General features: G+C 65.7%; 1 protein-coding gene across 1 annotated transcript; it reads right to left on the bottom strand.

Annotated features, from left to right (window-relative positions):
- Positions 1–3,810: 3,810 nt before the first annotated feature.
- On the bottom strand, positions 3,811–12,152 carry DUSP8 (dual specificity phosphatase 8; the record flags this gene model as incomplete). Its single annotated transcript, XM_082845672.1, has 6 exons — positions 3,811–4,905; positions 5,154–5,277; positions 5,403–5,562; positions 6,066–6,232; positions 10,336–10,474; positions 11,922–12,152. 6 exons carry the CDS (start codon positions 12,150–12,152, stop codon positions 3,861–3,863), a joined length of 1,866 nt encoding a protein of 621 aa, XP_082701798.1. The 3' UTR covers positions 3,811–3,860.
- Positions 12,153–12,364: the final 212 nt, after the last annotated feature.

Here is a 12,364-nt window from a genome sequence, read left to right as displayed (position 1 = left end):
TGTGGTGGTCGAGAGCAGGGGGCAGGCCAGCCCCCAGGGTTCAGATCTAGCCCCACTACCTGGCTTGTTCAGCGCTTGGGCAAGTTGACCCCTGGGAGCATGGGGGATTCAGAGTCTTCCGCTGGCCCCAGGGCCCCTGCTGGGTACCCCACCTCCCTCAGGGTTAGGTGCTGCTCCAGATGGCCGTCAGCTTTTTCCAGTCCTCCTTTCATTGACTCCAGGGGGCTGCCAGAGTTATAAATAGATGTTCTCAGAGCTAAAAATAGCCTTGCCAGAGAGGCAGTCAGTGTTTCTAGCTTTCGGCCTCTTTGAGGACTCCTGCGGGTGCAGGCTTCAAGGACCCTACCTCCTCGGCAGCCCTGGCCCTCCCGGCCTGGCCCTTGCACGTTCTCTTGCTTCTTGAGACCACACATTTACTACACACGCGTGTGTGTGCTCATATAACACGTGTGTGTGGCCACACACACATGCACAGACACCGGTCTGGCCGGTGTCCCTGGTTTGGGCTACCTGCCTGCTTGCAGAGGGGGAGGGTCCCCAGGATAAGCAGGCCAGACCTCCGGAAGGGTCGGACCCCCTGCGGGGAGGTTGCACTGCATTAGCCAGAGGGGCTGAGGGCACAGACCTGCTGGGGAGGCTGCCCACAGACTTGGGAGGTGAGGGTCCCCGGAAATGCTGAGAGTGGCGCCTGGCACAGGGCAAGCACTCAGCGTGTCAGAGCCATCGTTCCAGTAACGGCCGGGCACACTTGGAATGGCCCAGAGGAGTCAGGTCTACAATGTGTCCCATGAGAGCACGGCACGGATGCTCAGAGCTGCAGCTGTAAACGCACGTGGGCCGGGGAGCCGCAGCCCCGCCGCACTGACACTGCAGTCTCTGCAGCCCCGGCAGTGAGGGAGGGAGGCCTGCAGGGGGGCGCTGGTGCCAGGGAGAGGAAGCCGGCGGCTGGGGACACACATCAGTACTTCCCACCAGGTACCCTTGTGTGCCTTTGGGCCCTGAACCTTCAATGAGTAATTTAAACAATAGCATAAAAGCCAGTTGTAGACACTCTGTACAGCTAGACCCCCATTTCTGTTGGGAAGGCGAGCTGTGGTGTGGTACGTACGTGCGTGTACCCACACGCTGCTCACGCGTGCACACACACGGAGGTGTGCAGGGAGCTGTGGAACTGTTCCCGGTGGTTATTTCTGGAGAGTGGGGTGGGGGCAGCTGAGGGGCAAAACTCAGTCTCCATTTTATACGGTTCTAAGTTATTTAAATTGTCAGTAGCCTGAAACAGCAAAAAAGGCTGCGCTACATCGTACCCCTGCCCCTCCGCCACAGCAGGCCCACTGGCTTCTGGGTTCGGGGCTCTGAGCAGTGAGTCGGGGGCAGTCTGACTCTCCAGGCCCCACACCCCAGCCTCCTGGCCCCAGGAAGCCCCTCTACACCACCGCCCACCAGCCCAAAGAAGGAGGCAGCCGGAGGCGTGGAGAAAACATCCATCTCAGGATTTATTACAACACGTCGTTTCCAAATACAAAAGAAGGGGACAGGACAGGGATGAGAGAGCGGCCGCGCTGGGAAGGGGTTCTGAGGTGGGGCAGCCCCGTCCAGAGGGACCGGGAGCCATGCGGGGGGACCTGCCACCTCTCCTCCGCTGGACTTTCCAGCAAATAATAGGAGGGGGCCGGGTCCATTCTGGGGGACCCCTGATGCCGGGGCACTGGGCCGGCAGGAGGGGTGGGAGGGCCAGGAGAGACTTGGAGAGAGCTGGGGCCCTGCCCCCTCCCCTCCCTGCCTGGGACAGTGGGTGGAAGTGACCAGGGAGGGGCTCTTGCCCGGTGCCCAGTGCCGCCAGCACGGGGGGCAGGGGGCGGCCGAGACGGGACCTTCTCTCATCACAGCTGCTCACTTCGCCCAGCGTCTCATGAGCAACCGCCCCCACGCGCCCCAGGACAGAAGCCACAGCGGCTCCAGCCCTGGACAAGGACGGAGGGCGGGGAGAACGGGCCGTGGGACCCGCCCCCAGGGTGGTGGGGCCCAACCAGCGGCCCTGAGCGCTGTCTCCTGGACAGCTTAGGGGTAGGGCGCGGAGTGGGGACCAGTGCATCCTCCACACCCGGGGTCACCTCAGGAACACAACGCGATAGACAGACAGGAGGCAAATTTACATAATCAATAATAATAATAATAATTAACCAATAGTAATAAATAGTTAAACCTCTAGTCCATAGATTGCAAATACAACAATGATAGCTTATGCTCTTGGGGGACGGGGTGGGGACACAGGGAACAGGAACAGAAATTTTGTTCAAAGGGGGGATGACGGGACATAAGGCGGGGGTCAAAAGAAGAACAAGTAGAAGAAACAGCTAGAGGGCAGCTGGGGGCAGGCACGCCCCCCCCCCCCCCGCCCCGCAAGGCCTGCCTGAGGACTCAGTCCTGCCCAGGCCACCCCTTCTGCCAAGCCCCTGGCCTCTCCCCAAGGTGACCAGCCCCCACTCCTGGACACTCTAGGACATCTGAAGGTTGGGGGACACCCACTCCTGCCTCCCAAAGCCTTGGGTCCCACTGACCGAGGAGGGGTATCTGGGGCTTTTCTCCTGCCCTCACCCCCAGGCTGGCCCACCTGGGCCAAAAAGCCACCTGGGAGTAGGGACTGGCATGTCACCTTGAAGATACCGGGGAGGCTTCAGAGGAGAGGAGAGGGGTGTTCAGGGGTCTCTCTCCTCCGAGGTCCCTATGGAGGTTGGGCAGACGTGGGGGACACCTCCTGCATCTGCTCACATCAGGGATATTTACGTGGAGGCGGCCCTCCCAAGCTAAGGCCCCCACCCCCGGAGGCATAAGGGTCTGCCAGGCGCTGACTGCCCCCTCCCTCTGCAAGGCAGCCACTCCTGGAGGGACCTCCACCTGCAGAACAAGGCCCTAAATCTATCTGCCCCCTCTGACCAGCCGAGCCAGCACTGGCGGCCCAGCTCCTCCAGCCTGCCACCCCCCAGGGGCCAAGCTCCCCCTCCTGCTGGCTCTCCCACTGGCAGCTGGCGCTAGGGGGCACCCCCAAAGCGGAGGAGAGGGCAGCAGCCTCCCCTCGGGCAGGGGTGGGGGCATTCCACCTGCATCCCTGCCCTGTGGACCCATGTCATCTGACACTCGGGAGCCCCCTTCACCGCGCTCTTCCCCTCTTCCAGACCCCAGTCCTCTGAACACCCTGGGCCCCCGACACCTGCCAGGCAATGGGCCCGGGGGCATGGGCGGTGGGGGTGCCCTCTAGGGCACCGAGACCTGGCGCCTGGAGCTGGCCGGGGGGCTGGCGGTGCCTCCTCCGCTCCCGGGACACCTCCTCCCACCTATGGCTTTGGTGAAGTGCCCAGAAAGGAGCAGAGAAGGAAGAGGGAGGAGAGGAGGTCGTGGGGCGGGGGAGGGGCAGGGAGGTTCTGCGGCTCAGTTTGTGGCAAAGGTTTTTTCATCTTTTTTTCCCCTTATGTAAAAAGTGCACGAAAGCTCAGCAGCCTCTTTGCAACGGTCAGCAGTGTTTCCTGGGGGAGGGGGGAGGGGGGAACCCCAGGCCTGGCACCCCAGCTTGCAACTGAAGGTGGCCTCATATTGCTTAGAAACGTGGGCTTCAGTTTAAATACCAGACAGTAAAAATAGAGCTCCGAGGACCGCCCGCACTGTTGCCAAGTCATTGCCAGAATGAACAGCTTAAATAAATAAAAAATGGAAATATTTACTTCTCGATAAAAATCGCAGTAAAACCATTTACCTTTCATTGCATTATATATAATATGTATTTATAGCGGGCCCAGCCGAGGGAGGGCAGCGGAAGGGCTGGGGGCGCCGGGTCCCCGCGGAGGGGCCGCTCCCGGCCGCGGTCAGGACACCTCGATGACCTCCGCACTGCCCGAGAAGCTGGCCTGCTTGCCCAGGGCGGCCCGTTCCTCGCCGCGCGCGCGCCCCTCCACCATGCCCTCCTCAAACTCCATCTGGCAGCTGCGGCGCTTGAACTGTGTCTCCGGGGCCGGCTCGTCGGGCCAGCCGGTCCTCGCGTCCCGGGCCTCGGGCCTCGCCGTCTCCCGCCGCCGCAGGTCGCCGCCTCCCGCGCCCGGCCCGCTGGCCCGGCCGAAGGGTGCGAACCGCGCACCGCCCGCGCCCTGCGCGCCCTCGGGGCTGCAGCACCAGGGCCCGTCGGGGGACGGTGTGCCCGGGGAGTCGAGCGGTGGCGCCCAGCCGCCAGGGCCGGCCGGCTGGCTAGGGCCGGGCAGCCCGGGCGCCGACAGGGCCGAGAGGCCGAGCCGCGGAGTCTGCCGGGCGGCGTCACCGAAGTTCAGGCCGGGGCCGGGCGCCGGGGAGCCGGCTAGGGGCCGGGGCCGCCGGCGGAGCCTGGGGCGTGGCTCAGGCGGCGCGTCCGGGCTGTCGGGGCTGGGGGAGGGCAGGCTCAGCACGCCCCCCGATGGGCTGTCCAGTTTGCAGAGTTTGGAGGCCTCCCCGGGGTCGGGGGGGCCGGGGTCTTCGGGCTGCCGGCTCGGCGCGTAGGCCGACTTGATGTCCAGCGAGAAGGAGCGCTTGAGGCGGTTGGTGTCCTGGAGGCGGTCAGAGGAGAGGTGCAGGCCACGCAGGCCCTGCTGCAGCGCGCTGGTGGCCGGGGCGGGGGCGGGGGTGGGGGTCTCCCCACCCCCCACCTGTGCGCCCTCCCTGGTGGTGATGGCCGCTGCGCTCCCGGTGGCAGCACTCTCTGAGGTAGGTGGTGGCAGCGGCGGCAGTGGGGCGGCAGGGCCCGGGAGGGGCTCCGGGGTCCCAGGGTGGGACGCCCCGTCGCCCTGCAGGGCGGCCAGCAGCTTCAGGCTGCGTTCGTACTCCAGCAGCTGGCCCAGGAAATTGAAGTTGGGCGAAATGGACGGGCGACGGTCCTTCACGAACCTGGGGTGAGAGCCGCTCAGTGGGGGCGGGGCTCCTGCCAGGCCAGGCTGCCCCCCTGACTCTCCCCTGCCCCCACTGCCCACTCCGGGGCACAGAGCTGACGTGCAGACCCAAGTGTGCCGGGGCTAGGCTCAGGCCTCCATCTGCAGCTGGGGCAGCCAAAGGTGGGTGCCCTTCACTGCTGGGCCCATCCAGTGGCTAGTGGTCGAGAGGGGAGGGGCCAGGCCCAGGCGGGAAGGAGGGGCTACCTGTAGGCGTCGTCGGAGGACATGCCCATGGTCTTCATGATGTAAGCGATGGCGATGGTAGCGGAGCGGGAGATGCCGGCCAGACAGTGGACGATGACCTGGCAGCTGGACAGCTTGGCTTTATCTGAGGGCAGGGGGGCCAGGTGAGGGCTGGGGCTGCAGTCCTCCCCCGACCCCAGGTTCAGGACCCCTGGCCCCCTGCTTCCAGCCCTCCCCCGGGACTGGGCAGGAGGGTGCTGTCCACCTCACCGATGAACTCGATGGATTTGTCCAGCCAGGGCAGCAGCTTTTCACAGTAGTTGTCATTGATGGGAATGCGCAGGAAGCGGCTCTCACAGATGAAGTCAGGCTTGGGGCAGGAGTTGCTGGCGTTGAGGACGTAGCTTATTCCGTTTTGGGTCATCAGGTCCTGGGAGGGTGGGAGAACAGGTTGCAAGGGGGTGCAGCTGGGCAGGAGGCCCGAAAGCTGGGATGCTCTTGTGGTGGGAGCCTGCAGGCCCCATGCGGGGAGGAGGGGAGAGTTGGGGAGGGGGTGGTGAGGAGGCTGGCGGGCCCTGAGAGCCCCACCTGTGGCCTGGCCTGCCGTAGGCTCCCAGGAATTTTATGGCTGGGCTGCCTGGGCGGTGGCTTTACCCTCTTCCCTCGTCACCATTTTTAAAACACGGGGTTCTTTCAGGGCTGGCCAGGGGCCCAGTGACATCAGCAGTTTGGCATGTGGGCTGCACTGCCAAAGGGGCAGGGAGTTGCCTCTCCACCCAGCCTGGCCAGGCCCTGCCCGAGCCCTGCTCTGGTCCTGCCAGGCCCCCTTGGGTCCTCCCGCGCCCCCAACCCGTGCTTCCCCCACACCTGTGTGCATCCGTCATTCCCCCAGACCAGCCTAGGAGCTGCTTCGGACTCCGGCGGTGCACGCACCTTGTTCAGGACATCCTTCTGGGAGCCCAGGTAGAGGTGAGGCAGGATGCGGGTCAGGCCCACGCTGGGCACGGGCAGGCAGGGCTGGGAGAGGCTCATGGGCAGCAGGGCAGCAGGCTTGCCCTCACAGAGGCCGGGGAAGCAGGAGGAGAAGGTGGCAAAGCCCCCTGTAGGAGGAGAAGCGGAGAGACATGCGTCACGGGGTGGGCCGGCTGGGGCAGGGGAGCCAGGCCACCCACCCACCACCGCGGCTCAGCCACACCCACCCGGACGCCCAGCCCAATCGGCGAGCCTCTGGCCTGAGCACCTGGTCTCCGTGCTGGTACTGGAAGGCCATTCTCATCGCAGCGGGGGCGTGGGCCGGCACATTTACATCACCTGCCCCTGCGCTAATTCCTCCTCACACTAATCAGGGGCTGGTCTCGCTGAGGACGCCGCTGTGATGCCCATAAAAGTCAGGGCCCATAAAAATGATGGGCCCTGCACGCGCAGGGCCCACAGAGGGGCAGGCTCAGAGGCCACGGGGGTCTTCCTGCGGGGGTATCACCAGCCCCTTCACACTGTGGCCTGGGCCAGGCTGGGCCTTCCTGCCTCTCCCCCTGGGCTGATGCAATCCCTCCCTGCCTCCAATTGGCCAGGAGCCCCGGACCAGGCTTGGATGCCAGGACCGGGAGGCAAGGGCTTCTGAGGGCCAGCCTGCCCCCCCACACTGGGCATGACATCACCCACTGGAGCTGGCACAGCCAGCAGGGGCATTTGCGCTCAGGTTACGGCTCCATTCCACCCAGCAGGGGACTACGGAGGAGCAGAGGCTGGGCTGAGAGCTGGGAACGCTGGGGACCGGCAGCGCGCAGGCCACGCGCTATACACGTGGCTGGCATGTGTCCTGCCGCCTTTCCCGCACGTGTGCGCTGGGCCAGATTGGTGGAGGGAGACCCTCCGCTGGCCAGAAAGGGCTGAGGGGGGCCCACGTCTGACTCTGCGAGTGACCGCGGGCCTCAGTGTCCTGGTCCTGTGCGCCCCAGGCACTGTTGTGAGGCTCAGGGAAGAGGACCAAGAAACCACTGGGCCAAGGCCTACCCCATCCCGCAGAGGAGGCAGGGGAGCCAGGCAGGTGCCCTGTGCTTTCCTGCCCTGCCCCACAGACACAGCTGGTGCCAGAGACCTGGCTGATTCCGGAGGACAGAGATGCCTGGTGGCCTCAGCCTTCGCCCCGGTCCAGCTCGGTGCCCAACTAGAATGCCTGACGTGTGCACTCCCTGTGCCCCCAACAAAGGCTTGACCTTGGGGGGCCACGGAGGTGGGGGACCTCCAGCCTAGGGGTGTGGAGGTATAAGCCTTGGAGGGGAAGGGGTCCCTTCCTCAGAAACCTGCTGGCTGGACAGGGAGAGGCAGGTGACTGACAATGCCGTGGCTCTCAGGTCCCCAGGAGGGGAGGTGGGCTTAGCTGGGTGCCAGAGTGGGCCCCAACTCACAGTCCAGAGCCAGGGGCCCCTTGGATACTCCTGCTGGAGGACAGCGCCCGCTGGGGACGGGCAGGGTCTGCACCGTCTCTCCCAAGACTCCTCTGCCCCGGTTCCCCTACTCTCTGCTCTCTCAGCGTCGAAGACAGACAAGTATGGAGGTGGGGGAATTCCATCAGGAACCTCCCACCTAAAGAGAGTCTCAGGGCAGGTGCAGAGACCTGCCAGCCTTTGCTGCAATTCCTGGAACCCCCTCCAGGAAGAGCCAGGCAGCTTGGGGTGCCCCCTACAAACCCGCTGTAGACACCAGGTCTGGTAGGGCCTGAGACTCCAGTCCTTCCGCGATTTCAGGGCCACCCCAGGTTCTGGGGATGGGTGACAAGGGAGGGTGCCAGCAGCCCTGGACCCTCTGCAGGTCCCCCACCCCCACCCCAGCCCGGACTCTCAGGGCCTCGCCGAGGGCTCTCCAGGGCACCTTCCTTCCGGAGGGACCCCCCCCCCAACCCCCTGCTCTCTCTGCCTTGCAGGTCAGGGGAAGCCACACGCAGCTCCCAGGCTTCACAATGAAACCCCGAACCCGCACAAAAGCGCACGTCCTGGGAGGACTCCCGGCCCCACCCGCCTCTCCCACCACGCGCTCCTGCTCGGACCGGGGCGGCGCGCCCGGGAGCCCCCACCGCCCCGCCGCGGTCCCAGGCTGGGGCCGCACCCACCCTCCGCGCGGGGGCTGCTCCCTCCGCCGTCTCCGACCAGGGTGCGAGGGCGGCGCGCGCGGGCTGAGCCGCCTGCGGCGACATCACCAGCCCGCATTCCGCAGGGACGCGCACCGGGGCGCAGCCGGCTTGGGCAGGACCGCCCGCCGCTTAAAGGGCTAGGCTCCCTTTCCCATGCCCGCCCCCACCGGACGTCACCAGCGGAGCAGCTGTGGGGGGAGGGGCGCGGCAGCGGTCACGGCAGCCGGTCCTGGACCCCGGCACGGCCCGCCCCCACGGCCCTCTCCAGCAAACCTCGATGTCCTGGTGCTGCCTTCTCTCTGGCTGTGCCCCACCCACGGAGGGGGCCCAGTCCTCCCTTCTGGCTTCTGCGGTGCTGGTGATCCCCGAGAAGAGACTCACTTCCCCTTTGTGGGCGGGCAGCATCGCTCTAACCCCCTCAGCCTTGCCCTGCCGTTCTCACTGGTTCAGGTGGGCACCGTGGGCCAGGCCAGGAGGCCGTCCCCAAGTCCGGGTGCTGATTTGGTGTCACCGTGAGCCTTCCCCATATGGTGGGGGGGTCACAGCTTCTCCCTGGCTTGGCCCTCAGAGAAATGGGAGCGAATACTTTACCCCTGCAGGGTGAGGCAGTGCTTCCTAAGGCTGAGTGAGCCAGGTGGGGCACGGCCGGGTCCCAGGTGACCCCCCTCAGCCCCCCAGGGAGACAGACCATGAGAGGCTCTGGGCTTTCCCTGGACAGCCCAGGGGTAAGGGAGGGCGCTGCTCCAGTACCCTCTTCTCAGACTCCCAGAAGGGCCTCTGGTTGTCACTTCTGGCTGGGGCACACGTGCGTCCACACACACACACATACATACACAGGGGCTCCCATCTGGGCCCTGGGAGGGTTCCCGTTCTGCCCAGGACCCCTGTAAAACTGCCCCCCTGCTTGGTCCCCAAACTGAGCCCAGCGGCAGTGGCTAAATCAGAGGTTCTGCATTTCTGTGGCTTCTGGTTCCCAGAGTTCACGCACGCGCGCACACACACACACACACACACACACACACACACACACGCACAGCCAGATGCAGACACCCTCTGACCTCGCAGAGCCGGCCATGCAGAGCCCTCCGTCCCGGACACGACGCACGTGTAGAGGGCAGCACGCACTCGTGCAGCCCCTCCTCTGGGAGGTCTGCCCAGAGCTGCCTGGCTCCTGCAGCTGATGGAGCCCGCCTGCAGCTGCCCCTCTCCCGTGCCCACCGACCAGCACCCCCGTCTGTGCTCAGTAGATGCTCAGGGCAGGTGTGCCGAATGAACCGAAGCATCCCACCAGCTGTGTGGTGGTGGGGGTGACGCCAGCGTGCCCTCCCCCCCGTCTGCTGTGGCCCTGGGCAACCAGAGGCCAGGGGCACCCAGGCAGGGAGGCCACATGCCCCTGGGACAGGCCCTGGGCCACCTGGGCAGGGGGTGGATTCTGCAGAAGTATGTTAGCCACTGCCTACAGGAGGAAGGAGTGGGTAAGAACCACAGTGCAGCCTGCATGCGTGCGTGTGTGTATGGGGGGCTGGCCAGGCTGCTTCTGGGGAATGGGAAGCCCTGTGGGGACTTCCACTCGCCCACCAGACAGCAGTCATGATCGAGCAGGCTGTGCGAGGCCACCTGTGCCAGCTGGAGTGTTCAGGGGACCCCCCCCCCGTGTGGGACAAGTTCTGGCTCAGTGCCGTGTGTGCGTGTGTGCGTGTGTGTGTGTGTGGTGGGGTGGGGGTGGTTTCCAAGGCAGACCGGGTCTTGGCCTAGATTCCTCCCCCATCTCCCCTGCCCCAGGCTTGTGTCGGGGGTTCCCTCCTGTCCCCCTCTTCACCTGCTGGTGGTGGGGATGGGCCTGTGCTGGAGGGGGCTCTGAAGTGTGGTGGCCCAGAGGAGGGGTCCCTGGAGCCCCTGAGAACTCCAGAGCTACGGAGGTTCATCCCCACCAGGCCCCCACTGCCCCAGCACACACTGGTCTCCGGGCTCAGAGAGGAGAGCAGAGGCAGAGCCAGAACATGACTCCTGAGACAGACCCCCCCCTGCCCCCGCCAAGCTGCTGGCGGCAGGGAGAGAGGCCTCCAGACGCACCTGTGAGGATGGCCACGCTGTCGAAGCAGCCGTCCAGCTTGCTGAGCAGGATGGAGAGGAAGCTGTCTGCGGCCAGCACGCTGGCGTCCCTTGTGCTCTGGTCATAGACCACCACGTCCTGCGGCTCCGTGGCCTCCACCTGGGGACCAAGAGGGCAGAGGTCAGGGTGGCCGGGCACCTGCCAGCTGCCCCACCCCCTGCTGCCACTGCTGCAGCGCTGGTCGGGGGATGGAAGGGAGGGGCTACCGCTTGGGTGCCCCAAGGGGAGTGGGGGCAGGCACCCAGCCACAGTTCACACCTGGACAGGTGTAAATGCCCACAGCCACACGGGCAGACCCTCGGAGCGGGGAGGGCCAGGGGGACACGCATCCCCGACGCGGCCGAGCCCAGTGCGCGCACTCACACGAGTGAAGGTGACAGACACTGTGGGCCAGGCCCGCGTGGAGGAGACACGGGGAAGGCAGTGGGGCTCCCGGCAGGTGCACACAGGGGCAGGTGGCAGGCGCACAGGGAGGCCGGGGCTGCTGGCTCCCAGGGAGGCTGAGGGAAATCAACTCTTCCTCAGGGACCCGGGAGGCACACTTCGGGGGTTCTTAAGTGCGGGGGGGGGGCCTTTGGGTCTGGGCTCTCCTTTCCTCCCCGGCCAGTGATGGGTAAACTGAGGGCTGCGGCAAGACCCCTCCCCCCAGTGATCCAGGCAGCAGCAGCAGGAAGCGGGGGTTCCGGCTGCCCCCGCCCCTCGGATGCCACCGGGGCCCAGATGTGGAGCAGCTCCCGCTCAGACGGCAGCTGATGCCCCGCCCCCCGAGCACGCTCAGCCCTTAAGCCAGCTGAGCTGCCAACCCTGGGCCAGATGATGTCACCGGCAGCCAATGGGAGAGCGTCCTGGCCGGGAGTCCTCGCTAGGGGTTATTAATCACTGGATTCCCCTCACGGGAGCCATAGGGAGCCGGTTCTGCCCTTGGGGTGGGGGGACTCCCATCTGGGTCCTCTCACATCCCAGCTCTGAACGGGGCAGGGCCTGAGACCAAGACCCCTCCCTCAGGCTCTGGGCTGCCTGGCGGGCCACCCCTCCCCCACTGGAGGTGCCACTGCCTTCCCAGGTCACGGCCCAGCAGTCCCGGTCCCTCCCCAGTGCGGACTCAACACTCCTTGGGAATAGAGACAGGATTGTTCTCTGCAGGTGACCTGAGACATTCTTGGGGGCCACAGAGAGAATTCCGGGTCCTCAAGACTCCGGAGGGGAAAGAACGGGGGGCTGGGGACATGAGCTGTCTGCGTGAGACCCTCGGCCACCAGGCCCGTCCTCTTCCAAGTCCGCACAGGCATCAGAGTGCGGGCCAAGTGGGGACCCAGACGGGGTCAGTGGCTCTGGGAGGGAAGGAAGGCGGGACGGGTGTTGAACCTGTCAGAGGAGGGGGGAGGGGCCTTCTTGTAGCCCTAAGAGGGAGCGGGGAACTGCTCTACAACGGCTCAGATTCCAACCCTTAGGAGCCCAGTTTAGGTTCGAAGGCAGAGGAAGGGGAGCTGCCCCAGCCCAGGCCCCCGGAGGACCCTGGAGGGGATGGGCGGGCACGAGGCGGTACCTGGCTGCGACAGGTGGGCTGGATCAGCTCTGCGATGGTCACCTTGCCCTGCTGCAGTCGCCGCTTCACCAGCTTGGAGCAGCAGATGTTGACGGAGCTGAGCACGTGCCAGCTGTTGTACTCCACGAAGGAGCGGCTGTCAATGACCAGTGGGCCCCCGGGCCCACCCCGCAGCAGGCTGGCCAGCTTCTTGGCATCCATCACCTTCCGAGGGAGCCGGTCCCCGGCCATGGCGTGGCAGTGGGCAGTGGGGAGGGGGTGAGCCCGGGAGTGAGCAGGGGCCGCTCCCACTGCCCGGGTGTGGCCTAGGGCTCCGAGTGCCTGGGCATGGCGCCAGACCTGTAAGGACAGGCAGACTGTGAGAGGCGCTGCAGGCCCCGGGGGTGGGCATCGGCAGGGCCGGCCTCAGAGGGGCTGGCGGTGGAACTGATCCAGGGGCACCG

This window comes from Leucopleurus acutus, assembly GCF_964270905.1.
Source record: "Leucopleurus acutus genome assembly, chromosome: 8".
NCBI classification, from domain to species: Eukaryota; Metazoa; Chordata; class Mammalia; order Artiodactyla; family Delphinidae; genus Leucopleurus; species Leucopleurus acutus.
This window is presented reverse-complemented; position numbering and strand designations above follow the sequence as displayed.